The 18704-nt window shown below is 39.3% G+C and overlaps 1 protein-coding gene across 3 annotated transcripts in view; it reads left to right on the plus strand.

Moving 5' to 3' along the window:
- ZNF469 (zinc finger protein 469) overlaps positions 1-16760 on the plus strand; it is a 609231-nt gene extending 592471 nt beyond the window's left edge. For all 3 annotated transcript variants that reach the window (XM_077453365.1, XM_077453366.1, XM_077453367.1), the window contains one exon: positions 1105-16760. In XM_077453365.1, the coding sequence (XP_077309491.1) occupies positions 1307-13438 (12132 nt within the window). In that variant the 5' untranslated portion in view covers positions 1105-1306 and the 3' untranslated portion in view covers positions 13439-16760. The remainder of the gene's footprint in view (positions 1-1104) is intronic.
- Positions 16761-18704: the final 1944 nt, after the last annotated feature.

Below are 18704 nucleotides of genomic sequence, written 5' to 3' on the forward strand. Positions count from 1 at the left end.
TGCACAATCCCATCATATACACCATTAGCCCCCATTTACACTTGAGAATATTTCAACATGAGCATATTCTGGTCCCACAGACTTCAATGGAAACGCATATAAACATGCAATACGCACTTATTTTGCACATTTTTACACCTGTAGACCCTTTCTCCTCCCATAAAACTGTTTTTATTTCCCTGCCTGGCTCAGGAAACAAACTGCTAAAGCTCGAAAAACAAGCAAAAACGCCTATAAAATACCTGTAATATGCCTTTAAAAAGCATGAAAAACTGCTTCAAAATCACCAGCCATATACTCCACTGAGGTATGAATGCAGGTTCACAGCTAAATAAACCTCACTGAATATTTGTTCAAGGAACAGGCACACTTTGCTAGTGGTATGAAAAGTATGACTGATGGAATGTGTGACATCCTATGTGTATGCATACCTTTAGATTCAAGAAGAATCTTGATTTGGGTAAAAATTATGTGAAGTAAACATGTCACATCAATATGTATATTTAAAGGGAACCTGTTTAAAAAGTATTGGAATTATCATTCTAGGATCATTAGTATCACCCTTCTCTAAGTGTGTTACTGATCTGGAACAAGCATGCACAAAGACATTCACTGGCTGCATGCTTGTTCTTGTTGTGATCGTTGGCTAATCAACAAGTTAGTTCCAAAACACACACCTTTATACTCAAGTTTGTAGTGGCAGCTTGATTCTTAAAGGTTCACTTTAGTTAATCATAAAAAGAATTATGAGGGCTGGTTTACAGTTGTGGTTAAGGGGTAGTAAAAAGGAGGCAGTTGAGCCTTGTTTTTACCGTCACCCAACCCTTTAAGTTGATAACTGGACGGGGATGCTCTGCTTAATGACTGCAGCAAAATTGCCTCCCCCACATCCTCTGCATGGCAGCTGAACGTGACTCAATTAGGCAGATAGCACCATGCTGCAACTGCATTTATTGCATGCAGTTGCAGTGGGGCCCATAATATTGCCATTTTCTTTCACTTAATTTCTCAGCAGCAGACCTCTTATTTATAAATGTACTTAAGCTTTAGTAAAATTCATGTGACTATTTTGGCTGACTCCTTTTTCTTTCTCTTTAATTTCAGTCTGACCCTGGAAATCCTGAAAGTGATGATCTCAGCACTGGAGTCTGACTATCAAGAATGAATATGCCATTGATCAGACTTCTTTTTTGATCTCCTGCCAGATTTCACATGGAATGACTAGGAAAAATCATTATGTGAAGAACATGAGCAAAACAAAAGTGGCCGGTGTGCCAAGTGCCTCCCACCTCATCTGAGTGGTACCATGACGGGAGAGACAAAGCATATGTATGCCATCAATGCTAAAACACCCAGCTCCAAGGAAAATGACACTACCCTTGAACAGTTCAACAAGAAGGATGCTGGGAGTGACCCAAGAAGGGTGTCAGACAATTCAGAGAGTGCCTTAATTGCTGACAAAGCATCTCAATTGAATGGTAGGGAAAGAGATACCTGTAGCCAGCGGGAGGCTGTAATAAGGCCTCAACAAGCAGGTAAAATAGACTTTAAATCTCTTCAAAACAGGCCAAAGTATTCTAGTGATACTACATGGACTAATGGCAAAAGTAGCCCACTGTCTCCAACAGGAAAGAGCAGAGGAAAAGACAAAAATAAAAGGTCAGGAAAGGGAGACCGTAGCCAACACCAGCTCTACAGACTCAGCCTTAATAGTGCAAGGTCCAACCCTACCATTGGGATTGCTTACCCTCAGCAGAAGGTGACACCACCAAAAAAATTAGAAGTAAGTAATGGACCAATCTCTGGAAGTTATCGTTTTCATGTTCCAAGTCTTCCAGAGAGGGAGGCAGAACTCCATCAAGAGGACCTAAACTTCAGTCGTTCTCTTCCAGAGCCAAGTCCTAATCTGACCTCCACAAACTATACCTCACAAACTGCTCCAGCTAACAGAACTCACCACAGCCTAAAGCTTCAGCAGGGCAATCTTCACGACCAATCCAGCTCCAATGGACAATTGCATTACTTAGAGTTTCAACCAAATGAAAACAAGTGGCATCCCACTGAAAAACTCTATTCTGGGACCAGCGGGTATCCCATTCCAAACCAAAAGCTATGTCCTTATCCAGAGAGCAACAAATCTGATTCACATGGCTTTGGACCGCTCCCATTTCAGTATCCATTTCAGCCATTACAGGAGCCAAATGGGAATACATTTTGCAATAATGGGAACAGCCAAGACTTTGTTGATGTCTCTCTGGCTGCCTCCCAGGTAGCACACAATTCTTTCTCCTTCCAATCCTCCTCAAGAGAAGGACCAGAGGATCTACAGGGCAATGGATCCTATAATACTGTTTTGCCGGACAGCCGTACTTATGGTTTACCTTCCCAACAATCTCCATTCCTCCATAAACAGCAGGGGGTTCAGCATCCGCCCACACCCCCATGCTACACAGGAAGGAACGAACACTCGGCTGAACACAATGGTGCTATTTCTTCATCTGGTGCTATAACTGCCTCTGGTGCTATAGAACAAACCCAAAGCACTTTTCAAGAAAAACAAACCGTTTTTAATTCTAGTGAATTTAGTTTACATAATAACAATGTGCCAGCATTAATCAGTAAAAGGCAACAGCCAACTAAAGACTTTGTACACAGTCAAAGACTCCTAACTCCAGGCAATACGCTACGAAGGAATATACCACAGACTTCTTTGAACAAAGTGCACTTCCCCAATAAGCCCTATAACAATGTAAACACAGGATCTGTGCCTTTTGATAAAAACCTTTCCAGAATACCTCAGACTTGGGATACAGGTAGCAACAGTTTCCCACCTCTGGACCAAAACTCTTTATCTTACCCAAATGCTTCTGGAAACCCAATGCCCTATCAATGCCAGCCAACTGACCCTAGACAGGCACTGAAAAATCCAAGGATGCCTTGGCAGCAAGTTCACCTTACTTCACCCACAGCAAACCAAAATCACATTGAGCTATCCAGGCACAACGGGAACCCAAAACTCCCATACAATCTTGGTAATTCAGACTGGCAAAACAGCACTATGATGCCAAAGATTTTACCAGGTTATCATGCAAAAAAACACATTGTGGTAGATGGGAGTTCCACTCAAAGGTCTGAAATGAACAGGCAAAGCTACAGCTCATCCAATGATATGTTGTTTGACAGTGTGAAGGATACAAACTCTCAAATAAGTGATTCAAGAACTAACAGCATTTTGTATGGCATGAGCCAACCAATTCCACAATCACGGAATAATTCCAACCAGTCAGTACCACTGTCGGGTAAGACTTTTGTAGCTGAATCTCCCTGTGAATCTCCACTTCCTTCCCCAGTCACTAACCCTGTGACTGGAAGCACATGCTCTTCTCTTTCACCTATGTCCAATAGTCCTGTGAATCCAAGCTCAGAGGAGAGCCAAGTGCCACCCACTCTGACATCGTCTCCATACTTTCATCAGCCGTGTCATCAAACAGATAAATCTTTTCATCCAAATGATCCACTTAACTCTGGCTCCTTTCTGTATCACAAAGTGGAACTTACAAAAAATTTCCCCTTCTTATTGGATTCTTTAAAAGATGAACAAACTTTTAAAAACCTACAAGAGAACCAATACCAAAAATTAGCCAGTGAACCAAGTAAAGGATGCCTTGAGAGCTTTGAAAGTGAACCCCCACCTCCCTACTCCTCCCACCACTTCCTTGCCAGCTCTCTTAGCAGTGCAAACTTGGATCAGCTTGATGTTCTTCTAACCTGCAAACAGTGTGATCAAAATTTTGGAAATCTGTCATCCTTTCTGGAGCACCGGCAGTATTGTAATTTAAATTCAACGCTCCAAAATGAGATGAAAGACACTCTGCATGGTGGAGACATAAGAAAATCTGCTGTTTCTCAAACAATACCAGGCTTGTCCCATCACAAAGAACAAATAGAATTTCATTCCCAGTTATCAAGTTTTCACAAAGATTATCTCCTTGACTGCGATGCAAAAGGGGAACCCAAAGAAGACCCTCTAAAAAGCAGTAGTTTCCACAATGGAGCAGCACATTTACTGCCTATGACTGCTTGTGAGACATTGGAAATGGATGACGCAAAGCTTGATAGTCTAATCATAGAAGCACTGAACGGCCTTGAATTTCAAGTGGACAACCCTGAAATAGACAGCACTTTTATTGATGTTTTTGTGGATGATGACCTAGCCTCATCTAAAGCTACTGCATGTAGCCAGCCTCACAAGGATAAAGATTCTAAGGACACCAGAAAAAATGAAGATACAGAGGAAAAGCATACTCGCCATAACCAAGTCCCATATGCCTATGAAGAAAATTCTGAAAATTTTGAAAAAGAGGCCTCCTACAACCATGGAACCTCAATAAAATTAAGAAATGTTTCAAAATCTGCAGAGGTAGGAACTGCTCACCCATATTTTGTGGAAAATGAAACAAATAGTAAACACGTTACAGATATAAGGTCTGAGGACAGTGATCAGCAGACAAGAGGGGACATTAAAACTTTTTTCACATCACAGGAAAAAAAGAAAATTAACTTTAATAAAAATAATTTTAAAGGTACAGAAGATAAAGTTATAAAACCCTTCGAATTTAAGCAAGGAAAAAATGACCCAAAAGATTTATCCACTATGGACATCCCAAAGTCACGCAAGACAACTTTAAAGGATGTAAAAAAAAAGAAGCCTCACAACGGGACTTGGAGTAAAGAGCTCATACACAAAATCGTGCAACAGAAAAACAAACTTCACAAGTTGCATGTGAAGAGTAACAAAAATGTGCAATTTTCACTGGTGACAGAAAGACTTTTTCCACCAACCAAAAACCATCCCTTTGGTGAATACGACTACATTTCAGATTCCGATGAGGATGCTGCTGCTAATTTACTACCTAGTAAAATGCAACCAAATGGTAGACTGAAGTATAGCTTAAACCGGGATCTCCAAGGGAGAGGTGGAAGACAAAAATTAAAAGAGCCCATTTGGCGCATGGGAGAGGCAACGAGATTCCAACTCCAAAGTAAAGACCTGAGGTGTACAAATAAAGACAACTTAACCAGGATCCGAAGAAGAAGCAGCCAGTCATCCAATAGCAGTGATCAAAGCACAAGTATGTCAAGTGAAGCTGGCTCTAGTCCTAAAAGTACGGAGAGGACAGACTCCGAAAATGAACAAGAAACCGCACTGAGGTGTAAAACCTTCAACGCTAGAGGTCAGAACACCAACCTGGAAAGAAACCTTATCAAGCCCCTATACAGAGAAAATATATCAGATAGCCAACTTCACTCAACAGACTTTTCCAAAGGGACCAAAAGGTTTGGATCTGCTAAATTCCTACTTGCAAGTTCAAAGGTCTTTTCATCAACAATGAATATCGAGACACATTACCAAGAAAAGGACACATTACAGCAAAGCACAGATCCAACAGTGGATAACACCAGCAAAATAACAGAAGCACTCAATTTTGAAGAAAGCAGACAGACAAAACTAAGCACTTACAAAGACACAATGGCAGCTAGCACCTTATCACAAAATAATTATACATCCAACTTGATATTAGCCATAAATAATGTGCCTCAAGAATTGTCTACTTTTAATTCAGACAATACTGACTACCGGAAGAAGCAACTTAACTCTTCATCTTCCATTCCCGAAATGCTTAACACTGAAAGTAATCAAACCTGCTCAGACAATAATGTAAAAAATGTAAGTGAAGAACTTTGCTATGGTCATAAAGACTTTGCTTTACCCATTTCTTGTTTCAGTGGAGATTCAACAGTAAATATTTTACCTCAACAAAACCAAAAAGAGTTTGAAACTGAATGTGAACAGTTTCCAGGAGATAAACATGAGGACTTGCCTGGTTTATACACTAATAATATATTTGCTAAAACACAAATGCCTGCTGCCATCAATGTTGAACAGATATATGCAAATCAAAGCAATGGCAACAATATCAACTCTTTTGAGCAAAAATGCCCAGATATGCCCACTTATCCTCCTGATAAAGTTTCCTCAAGTTTTTCATTTGATGCTTCATCTATATTTGCTGAGCTGCCAATATCCGATTTTGAGTCCACCATGTATAATAACATAACGCCACCAAAGGACAATTACCTGGAATTCAACCAACCTAGTAAATCAACCCCTTTTGAACATCCATTCACACAGTACTTGCCAGAGAAAAGTTGGGACCTCATTGAGGATGGTGCTCCAGTATTATCAGCTAACATTACTCAATTTCAAGACACTGACAATCAAGGTCCAGAGCAAGTGCCTGTGCCATCTCAACAAATTTCTGAAGATCTGTCAAGGAATATTACTGATTACAGTGCATCATATATAAACACTGTTCAGTCAGAGGATGAGTTGGAAATTAAAAGGCTGGTTACAGAACTTGAAAATCAGCTTCAGACAAACAAAACTCACAAAGAGGTACCTTCTCAATTACTGGCCGAACATCATATTTCTTCTGAGCTCACAGACTCCTCTCTTTCATTTCCAGACATGGAGGTAAATCAAATTGAGAATAGCAGAAATAATTCTTATCTGAATGAGGATCATAACAATCTAAGTAATGTGAACAGTCTAGTGCCTCCTTCCAAAATAGACTGTAACATTCTTGACTCTCAACCACTTCCAAAAGACAACACACCTGAAAATCTTAAAAGTCCCTGGGATTGTTCAGTTTCATTTGATACTTTTAGTTCTAACATTGAATGTCACGAACAAACCAGATCACTGGCTTCCTTTGGTTCTCCAGAAAACAGCAACCAGTTCCAATCAACAGCTAGTGATGTTTGTCTAACAGAAGAATTAAGGTCTATTAACCATGGCTCCCCTTCAGTGATCTCAGGGGTTTACCTGCCCAGCCTCTCCAACCAAATGAAATGCCAGACTTTTTCTGACCATGAACTTCTGCATGATACAATGGTCACAACGGAAACGCTGCTTTCCAAATCCCAAGAAAATGATACTCCAGAAAATGAAAGCCAACAGAATGACAATGAAAATCTAATAAATAAACTGCAGAAACTGGACGAACAGTTTGATGATCCACCTGAGCTGGAGCACTTTCAAAGTATTTCTGACACTAAGTCTGAATTTGATCTGAAAGATGACAGTGCTCCTCATTTAAATATGACTGTAATGCCAGATCACAATGATAGCACATCTGAACCGAATCTGTGTGATCCACTAATAAAGTTATCAATTCCATGGACTGCAAATAACACAGCACATAGCAATGACAATGTAATCCTAGATGACAAGGAAACATCAGACAAACATGGATACAAGGACAATAAACAGTCTGTACTCCTTGATATGCCAGTCTTAGTGAAAGAGGAGAGCACAATTCCCGAAAAGTCTACAGCAACTCAGGAAGCCACAGAGAACCCGTTGCAGCAGCTCCAACTTTTTGTGGCGAGAACAGCCAAAAACAACGAGGAAGAGATGCTTATGCCATGTTTTCCAGTGATACTGGCAGCTTCAATTACTGCAGAGAACAAGTCAGATGCTGAAACAGATGCTTCATATATTCTAGAAAGTGCAGAACCTTTTACAGCAGAATCAGAGAATAATCAAGAAACGACAGAGATAAAAGAAGCAACACAGTTATCAGAATCAGGCATACAAACCTCACAGAATGATGAGGTCAACATGCTTGGTCACAAAGACACAATTTCTGGTATGCTTGCAGAACCCAAAATCAACAAAGTGCCCTGTGAGGATGAACAGATAAATCATTTAGATAATGAATGCCCCAGCCTAGATGTAATTAACATTGGTGTAGAGGGTGTGAGAAACCATAATGATAATCTTCTACCTGACAGCAGAGATGCTGGAAACTTGCGACAACGACAAGTGAAGATTATTGAAGAACCCGGTCATAGACTATCTTCATTTGTTATGAAAACCAAAATGGCAGACAGGTCCAATCACACATCTGATAAAGAAAAATATACATCTGATTCAATAATTACATCAAAGGGGCTTAGTGTTCAAGAAATTCCATGTGACAGAGCTGATGTTAGATGTCTGGCATCAGCTCCTTTAAATATTGACGTAGTGCAACTGTCCAAAGATGACAGCAACCAGGAATTGAATGGAGAGATCTCTGGTTTTGTATGTCCAAACAACCATATGCAAGACATAAATATGCTTGAAGAAACAGAAATGTTTTTGGTAGATAACAACAAAACCCAAGAACACAGCTCAACACTGAGTAACGGTAACTGTCATGTCTCGGACCTTGCTGACAAGTCTCCTCATTTCACCTTGCAGCCTAATATCAGTGATGTCCAGCCAAACAGCAGTGATGAATACGGAGCTCAACTTCATGGTCTTGGACTAACTTCAGAGCAATCATTGTTAAATTTTGACTTGCTCACAGTCGAATCAATTAAAGATACAATAGAACAGCAAAAACACCTGTACACCTCACAAAAGGAGTTAAACCCAAATGAAAAAGAACCCTCATGTAGCACTGATCAAGCATTCCCCAGTGTAGCCATGAGTCCATCAGAACAATTACCTGAAAAAAGCTCAGTGGGAACTACGGGTATGCAATTATTTCTCAACGAAGAGGGAATTGTGACATCATCTACAGAGGCTAGCCAAAAACAGTTGACAGCAAGAGACTCTATCACTGTGACACCAGTTGTTGAAGATGGTTTAAGTCCATGTTTTTGCTCTGAATTGGTCTGCCCACACTTTAAACATCAGCAAGTACAATCTGTTGCAGATATAATTCTGGGGTGTCAGTCAATGGCATCAGATGATACATATCCTCCAATTTATGCTGCAGAAAACCATCAAAATTTTCCAACACTACATACTGAATTTTTTTCTGAAAGCATGGAAAACTCTGTAGAACCGTTGTTGTGCAATCACAAGGAAGCGCCCCCTAAGAATGACTGGAATAAATCACAAGACATTCCTGTCATTGATCATGCATACCAAAGTGAAGACAAGAGCTCAACAGTTATGGTGTGCGATCTAATGAACATAACTTCTCCAGAGTATGTCAATTTCAACTGTCATCAAGCACCAGAAAATACAGCTGGAAGTTTGCTTCCAGAAAAAAACAATGTATCAGAAGCACAGAACTGTATATCTAATAGTGAGTCTGAAAAAAAGACCAATGATATGCATTCGATCATAGATGGTGTACTCCGAATCTTGGAAGGTGACAAGAGCAAAGAAATTTTGCAGAGCATTGGAATTACAACAAAGAGTAGCCCAATCAAAGAAAAGAAACTATCTGGAATATCACTAACATGTGATATATGCTTTGTATCCTTCCGCTCTAAACCAGGTCTGACGAGACACAAAGCTGTTAAACATAATAACTCACTGATGTCATCCAAAGATTCCACGGGTGATAAAACTCTTGGAGTGTTAAATAAAATGGGGAAGAGGAAGTGCAATAGTGAAACTAAACAAAACCTGCAAACTGACACCACACCTCAGCAAAGAATCACAGAATTCCTAAACCAAAGCAACTCTTTTCAGCCAGTTGAAGAATCGTCAAAAACCAAAGCAGAGAAAAGTAATAATGGACTACCTGAGAATACATCTTGTATAGATATCACCTGCAAAAAGAAAATGAATGTCAAAGTCAAAAAAAGAAAAGTGAAGGCTCAAAATAAAATGTGTGCAGATTCACAAGTTCCACCTGATGATGTTTTAAACATCCTGAAAACAAATATTCTAAAGGCAATTGGGCACTCAAACAGCTTCAACTCAACCGAAGACAAGACAGAATGGCAAGAGCCTTCAGATAAAAATATGCCAAGGAAGCAAAATGATTTGAAAGAAGTCAAGTTAAAAATGTGCACTATCAGCACAGATGATGATGATGAGAAGCTAGTAAGTGATGTGCTAGATATGGAAATGAACAGAGAAGCTTTAATTCAAGAACAAACATGGACAGATAATATTAAGGGACACGTTGAACACATTACAAATGGCTGTGAAAGTCAACCCATAAATAACTTGCTGACAAATGGCCAGAATTTGATAAGTAGTGCAGAGGAGCAGGTAAACACTCTAGAGCATTCCAATGTTAAAAATGATGTCCAAGGTTCCAATTTACCTAAGGAAACAGTGACAGATCTCCACAGCTTGTTTGACGACGATAACACGTTTTCCCAACTCTTTCCCAGAGATGATCACTTCATTAGAAGAAAGTGTACACGTGTATATGGAAAGAGAAGCAAAAGACAAACACCACCCTTTGAAACAGATTTCCGACAAGAAGAAAAGGGTGAGCACTGCCAATCCTCACAGATCCACTACTCGTGCGATTATAGATCCATTTCTGGGGATTCATCTTTGGGAATAAATTCTTCTGCCCAAACAGAGCATCTTTCACAATACAACCAGCCCTATCTCCTAGAAGAAGGTGTGGATGTAGATGATAAAATTCTGTCTTTTGTGCATCAGAGTAAACCAGAAAACATGAATGAACAATCTCTCGCTGAAAGACTTCCACTGGAACAAGATTCAGACATCTCAATGCATGCAAACATCTTCAAGTCACCAGAAGAATCCATTGATTTTTCTGCAGAGATTGGCTCAGAAATGAGAGAATCTGAAGTGGAGGAAAACGTTGACTGTAAAATAAATGATGAATCAGGACTTCCAGAATTTCCCACAATAGATATGAAGATGCTAAGTGCAAAGTTTGACATGAGAGAACTGTCTTTTTTTAGTGCATGTGGCGATGACTCTGACCAGTGCGATTCAGATGCAACAGATGTTACGCAAAAATCAGAAAGACGTAAAAAACATGCAAAAAGTAAAACCGATGAAAAGAGGCAGTTGAAAAATCGCAACAATGTGAAAATTAAAAGCAAGGACAAGCAGTACAAGTGTAAAGTCTGTTTTCAGTGGTTCTTGACTTTGGGGGAGCTAGATTTTCATAAGCTAACTCATAATCCTTCTCCTCCTCCCACCTGTTACATGTGTGTCCAGCGCAAGTTCAGTTCTCGAGAACAACTAAGGGATCATTTAAAAGAAAAGCATGCAAAAAACAAGGCAGGTCTCTGGATCTGTGGAATGTGCCTGAAAGAAATCTCTGACGTATGGATGTACAATGAGCATCTGAGGGAACATGCCACTCAGTTTGCAAGGAAAGGCCAAGCTCAAAAATCAGTCATGGGGATTCCGGGGTGTTTTGGAGAAGAGAGCATGGTAAGAACATTTTTGAGCACCTTTATATATAGAACTCCCACTAAGTCATCAAAAAACACAGAGATTGAGGAAAAAAGCCCAGTGGCTAAAAGGCAAGAACCAAAAGAGCACAAGGAAGAAGATGAGGTAGTTATTGAGAAAGAATCAGAAAGCAGTGTTCAAGTGGTACCACCAGCTCCAAAGCTGCCCATCAACCCCCCACTGGAGAGCTCTCACAAGAGCGATACAATACACAAAAATGCAAGTATGCATCCACACTGCAAAGACCCATCTAGGGATTGTCATCACTGTGGAAAACAGTTCCCCAAACCATTTAAATTGCAAAGACACCTTGTTGTTCACAGTTTGCAAAAGATCTTCCTGTGTCATCGATGTCCTAAATTTTACCAAGAAGTGCAGGACCTAAGAAGTCATCTTACTAATGAGCACCAACTGACAGAGAAATCTGAAATAAAGCACACCACCCTCTATGCATGTGAACTCTGTGCAGATGTTATGCATGTGATCAAGAAATCTTTTATTTGTAGCACATGCAACTACACGTTTTCTAAGAAAGAACAATACGATAGACATATGGAAAAGCACCTGATTGGTGGAAGCTTGACATTCAAATTTAGGGGGGTAACAAGGCCAACCACATCTGGAAAAGAGGTGAAAGAAAAAGTGATAGATTCCCCAGAATATGAATGTATGACACCATCTAAAAAGCCAAAGTTGTCAAATTATTCTGATATTTCTACTGATGTGCCAGATGACAGTGAGCCCCCTCAGTACCCAATGCTATCACCTGGTGTGTTCTTTGACAAAGAGTCAGAGGAAAGCCCTGTAAATGAAAATTCTATGAAGATAGAAGAGATGATACTGGAAGCTCCTGAGCTCCTTGCTGAAGGGAAAGAAGAACCAATCACATTTAATGCCGAGTTATGCCATTTGTCTCCTGTACCCTGTGAGCTGAATTTTTCTGAGAAAAGAGATGACAAAATAGCCGGACAGATGCTAAATGATGATGTCGTTTTTTCATCTTCAATCTGTACAGCAAAAAATGTAATCTTTCCAATAAACAATGATAAAAACTCCAAAGTAACTGAGCCAGAGACCAAAAAGCAAGTAAAACAAAAAGGAGTTGTAGAAAAGGAAGAACAAACAGATATTCAAATACTGCAAGTTAAAGTGGATGATACTTCTAATTTGGTGTTGCAGGAAGCAGCTGAACCGTTTACATTTAACAAAGTAATGCCATCGCCTGGGGACACTTCGAAAGAGCTGAAAAGCTTACTACCTGAAGTCACAGAGGAACCCAAAGAACATATACAAAAGTCACTGTCACAAGATGTGGTACAGCCCACTGTGGCAAATACCCCTAAAGAGAAGTCACCTGTGACAGACACAAATGCCTTACCAAAAGGTCAAAAGCTCACCAAAAAGAATAAGTCAGTCAACCAACTCAACAGCATATCGCCAACTCAAACCAATGTTTTAGCATCTAATGGTGATAATGTATTAAAATCTTCCACACTAAAATTTAAGGCTGCATGTTCTCAAGACAGCAGCAATTGCACTTTCAAAGAGATGACATCCAGCCAGCAAAAGTTAACAAAAAAAGACCCAACTGTGATCTTATCCAAAAACAACACAGATTTTAAAACAGCTGACAAAACGTTAGCATCTGCAGCGCCAAAAGTCCACCTGAAGAAGTGCAAAGAACAAAAAATATCTGGTCTTAAAACCAATGCAGGGTCACAAGAGAATTTAGATGGAGAGATGAAGAAAAAAAAGATCAAGCTGGCGATAACCGGAAAAAGTGAGTCTTCAACTGTTGCAAAGAAAACAGACTGGGTTAACAGCCTCTCCGATGCTAAAGATGAGGCTCCAAGTAATAGGGCCTACCACAGGCTCAACTCTGGAGGGGTCACTGGTCAGTTTAAAAAGACGGTGTTAGATACACATAACCAAAAGAAAGTGAATGCTGCATCAAGCAACGGAGAGTACAAAAGCAAAAGAGCTCTTCTTACAAAAAGTCTACACACATATACCCCTAAAAGCTCTCCTCTGTCCATGAATGGCCCCCCTCACAAACGGAGGTTGGGGGCAAATACAAAACCCACTGAGCCACCAAATTACAGGACAGCTGAATCACAGAACAATTTGCTAAGTCAACTTTTTGGTCAAAAAATAACTAGCTTTAAAATTCCTCTAAGAAGGGATATAACCGAATGACATGATACATGTCCTTTGTGAAGAAAACTGACCAATCATGGGGGAAAAAAAACTGAATTACAAGGTTTATAAATATATACTTTTTTACTCTTTTGCAGCCCCCATCTTCCCCATTAAGCTTTGCCAAACTTGCACTGCCACCCTTGTAAATAAGTTCCCTTTGTTCTGTAATCTACATTGATGCACCTGATAGTATGCAAATGTTGCAATGTTTATATGTATTTTGATTTTACTGAACCAACTTTTTAATTGCTTTGGACAGACAATAGTCAAAAGCTTATTTTTTTTTCTACTGTTGTACATAATTTCTTACTTATTAACTTCTTTTAGATGAAGAGTTAAGGTTGGATATTAAAAATGAAACCCACACTCTTCCAAAAAAATATATATTTAAAAAAATCAGTTAAATGCTCTATATTTCATGCTGCCTTTTTGAACATATATTTAAAGATTCAGTTAAAGGGTCAGTCTACTACTTTGCTGGCCTCCCTTGCTCTAGTCTTGGGGGCTTCTGGCACAGATCTCCTGCCATGGTTCCTGGCCTTTTTCCCACCTAGCATGCAGTCTTGGATGTTCCAGCCTTGGGTGTATTCTTTCTACTCTTTTTAATATATTCACAACATGAAAAAAAAAAAATCATGAAACATCTAAAAGAGAGATTGGAACCCCTGGTATTGGCCAACAACAGGTGTTTAGGCCTGGAAGTTCAAGGGCAAATATTATAACACTGGAGTCCCAGAGACATGATAAAATGTTAGGTGGGTTAACTCTTCAGTAACTACCAATGTCAGGTTTGTGTGGACAGACCGTTTAACAAAAAATATTTATGGCGCTAAGGTACAACATGATTAATTATGACATGTATTTCGTATCTTCTAGTTATCTGGTTACGATGATACACTCTAGTCAATAGCTTAAAGTCAAATGCATGTATGAATGGTTGGGTCAGAATACAGACATAATAATAAAATGTTCAGTACTTTTGATGATTAGATTTTTTGAATAAACATTTTTGACTGAAAAAGGGTACTAAAATACATACAGACTTTACAGTCAAGATTCTGGAGATATGTTTTAGGCAGTAATGAGGCGGATTACAATTTAAAAAAAATAAACACCTTATGATTATTCTACATGCGGGTTCAATTACCCTCTGGTCACTTCTATAACTAAGAGGTTAGAAAGGAGAGATCCTTCCACAGTATACTGTTCTACACATCCTTCACTAAATGGTATAACAAAGGTGTTACGCTCTAGCAGGGGAACTCTCTTTCTTATTCAATTTCATTTAGCTTTACCTTCAACTATGTACTGCAAGGGCCTACCTAATGCATACAAACTGAAAGTGTTTAGGTTTGACCTCAACGTATATGGTTTTGGTAAATCTAAAGGAAAGTTGTACAAGGAAATTGTATACTGTATGGCAAGCCTTATTCTATAATGCGGAGGACCCTGGGAATTCTACCGGGGATATCTGATCGTTAAAGTGAAGGAGAAAGAAGCCCATTAGACCGGGTTCACATATGTACGGTCTGGTTTTGACAGCGGGATTTCAGACCCCTCAGGTGCGACTTTGTTCAGCTGCTCAGGTGCAATTTAGGTGCTAATTTTTAAAGTTTATGACAATGTAAATAACACCTGAACCATCCTCAAAATCGTACCGGACTGTTTTTAAAAACACGATGTGGTCGGTCCGCACATATGTAAACTGGCTCCATTGAAAAGGCTGCAGGTTCACATGTAAATCAGATGTGGTTAAAAATGCATTCAATTTGCATATATGTGAACCAGGTCTTAGCAGTTTGACCTGAAAGCGAGAGTTCTACTTGCAATGTAAATAGAAACAAATATTCCCTATTTTTTTTTAAAGCCCAATTTTTTTCTAATTTTGGTTTTTAATTGCTGTCTGTGAGCTCCATTGAGGACATTTCACTTCAATTTCATTCCGTGTGATATTAGGGAAACAGATGACATTGGCACAGGAAAAATAGTGATAGTGTTATTAACCCAACAAAAGTTATAACCTCTCCCAATTTTTTGGAAAAAGTTTTTTATTCCAGTCTGCGACCCCACTGGAGATTTGCCATCACTTCCTGTCTCAACAAGAAATTAGGTGAAATTTTCCCAATAGGAACACAGACTTCAAAAAACTTGCTAGAGATTTTATCTCCTCGCCATTCTGTCCATTTTTTTTTTTTAAAGACTGTCCCTATCGGAATTAATCATTTAGTTGACGCTCACATTTTTCTTTAATCTGTCCACCCCTGTTTTTGGCATTCTTGTGCACTTTTTTCAATGTTTTTAAGACTTGTGGAACAAACATACTACTACACAAATCTGCTCTGCTCTCAGCATTGAACAGGCTTGTATGTAGATGACATTTCTGTGTCACATAAGTCAAATAACCTATTCTGACTCATGACACACGTACAGTAGGAAGGAGTTTGTCACTGGAACCTTCTCAGCTTATTGGTTTACAAATTTGAATGCAGTTTAACAAAGTATCTGACCATAACCTTCATACAATGTTTTGCTTTATGTAAGCCGTTTCTGTGACCACTGTAAACAAACATTATCAGTATTTTCTACCCTTTTTTTTTTACAAAATGTAACATAAACTTGTCTTTCCACCGCTGCTAGTGATCCTTTGTAGCATCGACAATGTGGCAGATTAATACTTTTAATTTAGCCTTGCCATACATTGCAGGTGTCTCCCTGATTTTGAAGGACTTGGTGTGCTTTATCATAGTAACAAATGCTTGACAATCTTACTGTAACATGAATCCAGAACAATTAGCTTAACAATGAAATCCATGGTGCTATTTCTTCATAGTTCAAGTAATGTGAAAACTAACTGAAATGTTCATTGTCCAGTGCCGGAACAGTGTTAAAGAAAATCACTCTACCCTCTATCTGATTTATATATGCCTATATACAGATGTATCTTCTATATAGAGAGAAATACGAAAACTCAGGTGCAGTCACCCTGGTTGAGCTGAAAACCTCTAACAGACATAAGCGTTCTAAGGCACTGATGTAGCTTGTGAGACCAGAGTACGCTTTCTGCACAGAATTCTGAGAAACATACACACAACAAGGCTTTAACCTGTTAATATGTATAATTAAAGTGCATTGTATTGTATAAAATAAATATTCTACTTATTTGGTGCAATGAATAATTCAAAAGATTTTATTTTGATATTTTTGTCAAAAAAAAACAAAAAGAAAAACAAAAAAAAAAAAAAACAGAAAGAGCATAATGCATTTTTATATTGTTATTTTGTATGACTTAAATGCATCTTTATATTGTTGTTAAATAAAATATGAGATGAACAACATCATGGTATTTGTAACAAGTGTATGGAATGTTAAATGACGGTGAATACAAAACAAAAAATACACTTATAGCCCAGGTTCCGACTGATACGAGTTAGAAATCAATTTCAACCCGGTAATGCAGTTCGACTTCAGGGGCGATTTGACAGACATTTGTGCGGCTTCATGTGCAGATGTCTATTCAAATCGCCCCCGAAGTCACCAAAAGTAGTACAGGAACTACTTTTGGGAATCAGTGCAGTGTCGCAAAGTCGGTATCGCACTGATTCGGACAGTGCCATGTCAAATCGGCCCAATGTGAACCTGAGCAGAAAAAAAAAGAAAGTGTCACATTGGTGAGTCCCTGGCCTATGAACTGAGCCATAATGGATCTGTTTCACTTATACCTGCAATGCCGGCATCTCCTGCCTTGGAGCCAAGTGAACCATGGGTGGTTCACCACTACAAATCCACAACTCCACCACTGCAGCAGCAGACACCATAAGTTTAGTATCATTCTTTACAGCCGGGAACTGCCTATTTAGTGCAAGTGATCTGAATGGCTCTTCGGTCACCCAATAACTTTTATGGTACCTAGAAGGCCCCCTCCTGCTCCCGGCCACAGTGGTTGTCAGGCTCTCCCGTACCTCCTGGTACCACAGTAAATGGCCATAATAGCTTTATACAGAGGAGATGGAGGAACATCCATTCCCCAATCACCTCTGACTAATGAAGCCATAAACGACAATGATTTTGTCACTTCTAGTTTTAGCAGCATGACCTGTGCTTTGGGGAGCAGGGGAGACATTGGGGGTCCCTGGAATCTCCATAAGGAGCACCTGTCACCTGAGTAAAGTTATCACATGGGGGCTTGTTACCCCACTTGTGATAGCAATAAAGCTAAATGAAAATCTTAATTCAAAATAAATAAATAGAATAAAAATAACGCACACTGTCTAAATTCAGGGCCGTGCACCCACACAGATATCAAATTGGGAGCAGCATCTGTGTCTGTGTAGCCACTTCATCTGAATTGGTACACCTGCACATCCCCGCGAGGGTAAACAAGGTCCTCCGAAATAGGTATGCTGTACTATGCCCCTGTGAACAAGGTCATATTGTGTTTGTGAGCATTAAGTTCATTTCAGTGTATTTTTTCCTAAAAATTTGAATTTGATAAATGGCTGCGCAAATATCTTGTGTCATCAAAAAATTGCAACAGCCACTATTTTTTTTTTAGAGCCTGTTTTCTGAAAATATCTAATGTTTGGGTGTTCTAAGTAGTTTTCTAAAAAAAAATGCTGACTTTAACTTGTTTGTAAAACAATATAGAAATTGCCCCAGACAGCAAGCAGTTAAAGAAGACCTGAATTGTGGAAACTGCAGAAAAATGAGGCAAGCAGAGAGCAAAGGACTAGTTATTGGTGTTGCCTATTCCAAAACCTGAACCATTTTCCCCATTACTGGCTATGTTCTGCATTGTGAGTTGACCATCTTGTTAGGTAATGGTGAGGTAATGCTGAAGAAAGTGAAACCAGCGATCCAAAGAATGAATGAAGAAGGAAATCTTTGCAATTCAGATCAGTTACAGCTTTCTTCCCAGCAAGCAGAACAGGGAGTAGCACAGTAGTGGCATCACCAAATCTCACTTTCAAATCGTGTGAGGCTAGCAGATATTAACAGTGTTACCTTAGGCCTGATTCACACCTATGCATTTTCTGTGCTTTTTGCATTTTGCACTACAGAATGTGTTCTATAGGAAACCATGGTAAATGGACTGTAGTGCAAATCTGCAAAATGAAAAAAGCACTAAAAATGCCATAGGTGTGAATCAGGCCTTAGATGGTCTCACAGAGCAGATATAGTTATGAGGATTCATGCACAGGATTACCTAGGCACAGGAAATGCATTGTAGCTTTAGTTCATACAGGAAGCAACTGAATCACTTTAC

This window comes from Lithobates pipiens, unplaced genomic scaffold, assembly GCF_037356315.1.
Source record: "Lithobates pipiens isolate NorthernLeopardFrog02 unplaced genomic scaffold, aLitPip1_a1.2 Scaffold_10, whole genome shotgun sequence".
Taxonomy (NCBI): Eukaryota; Metazoa; Chordata; class Amphibia; order Anura; family Ranidae; genus Lithobates; species Lithobates pipiens.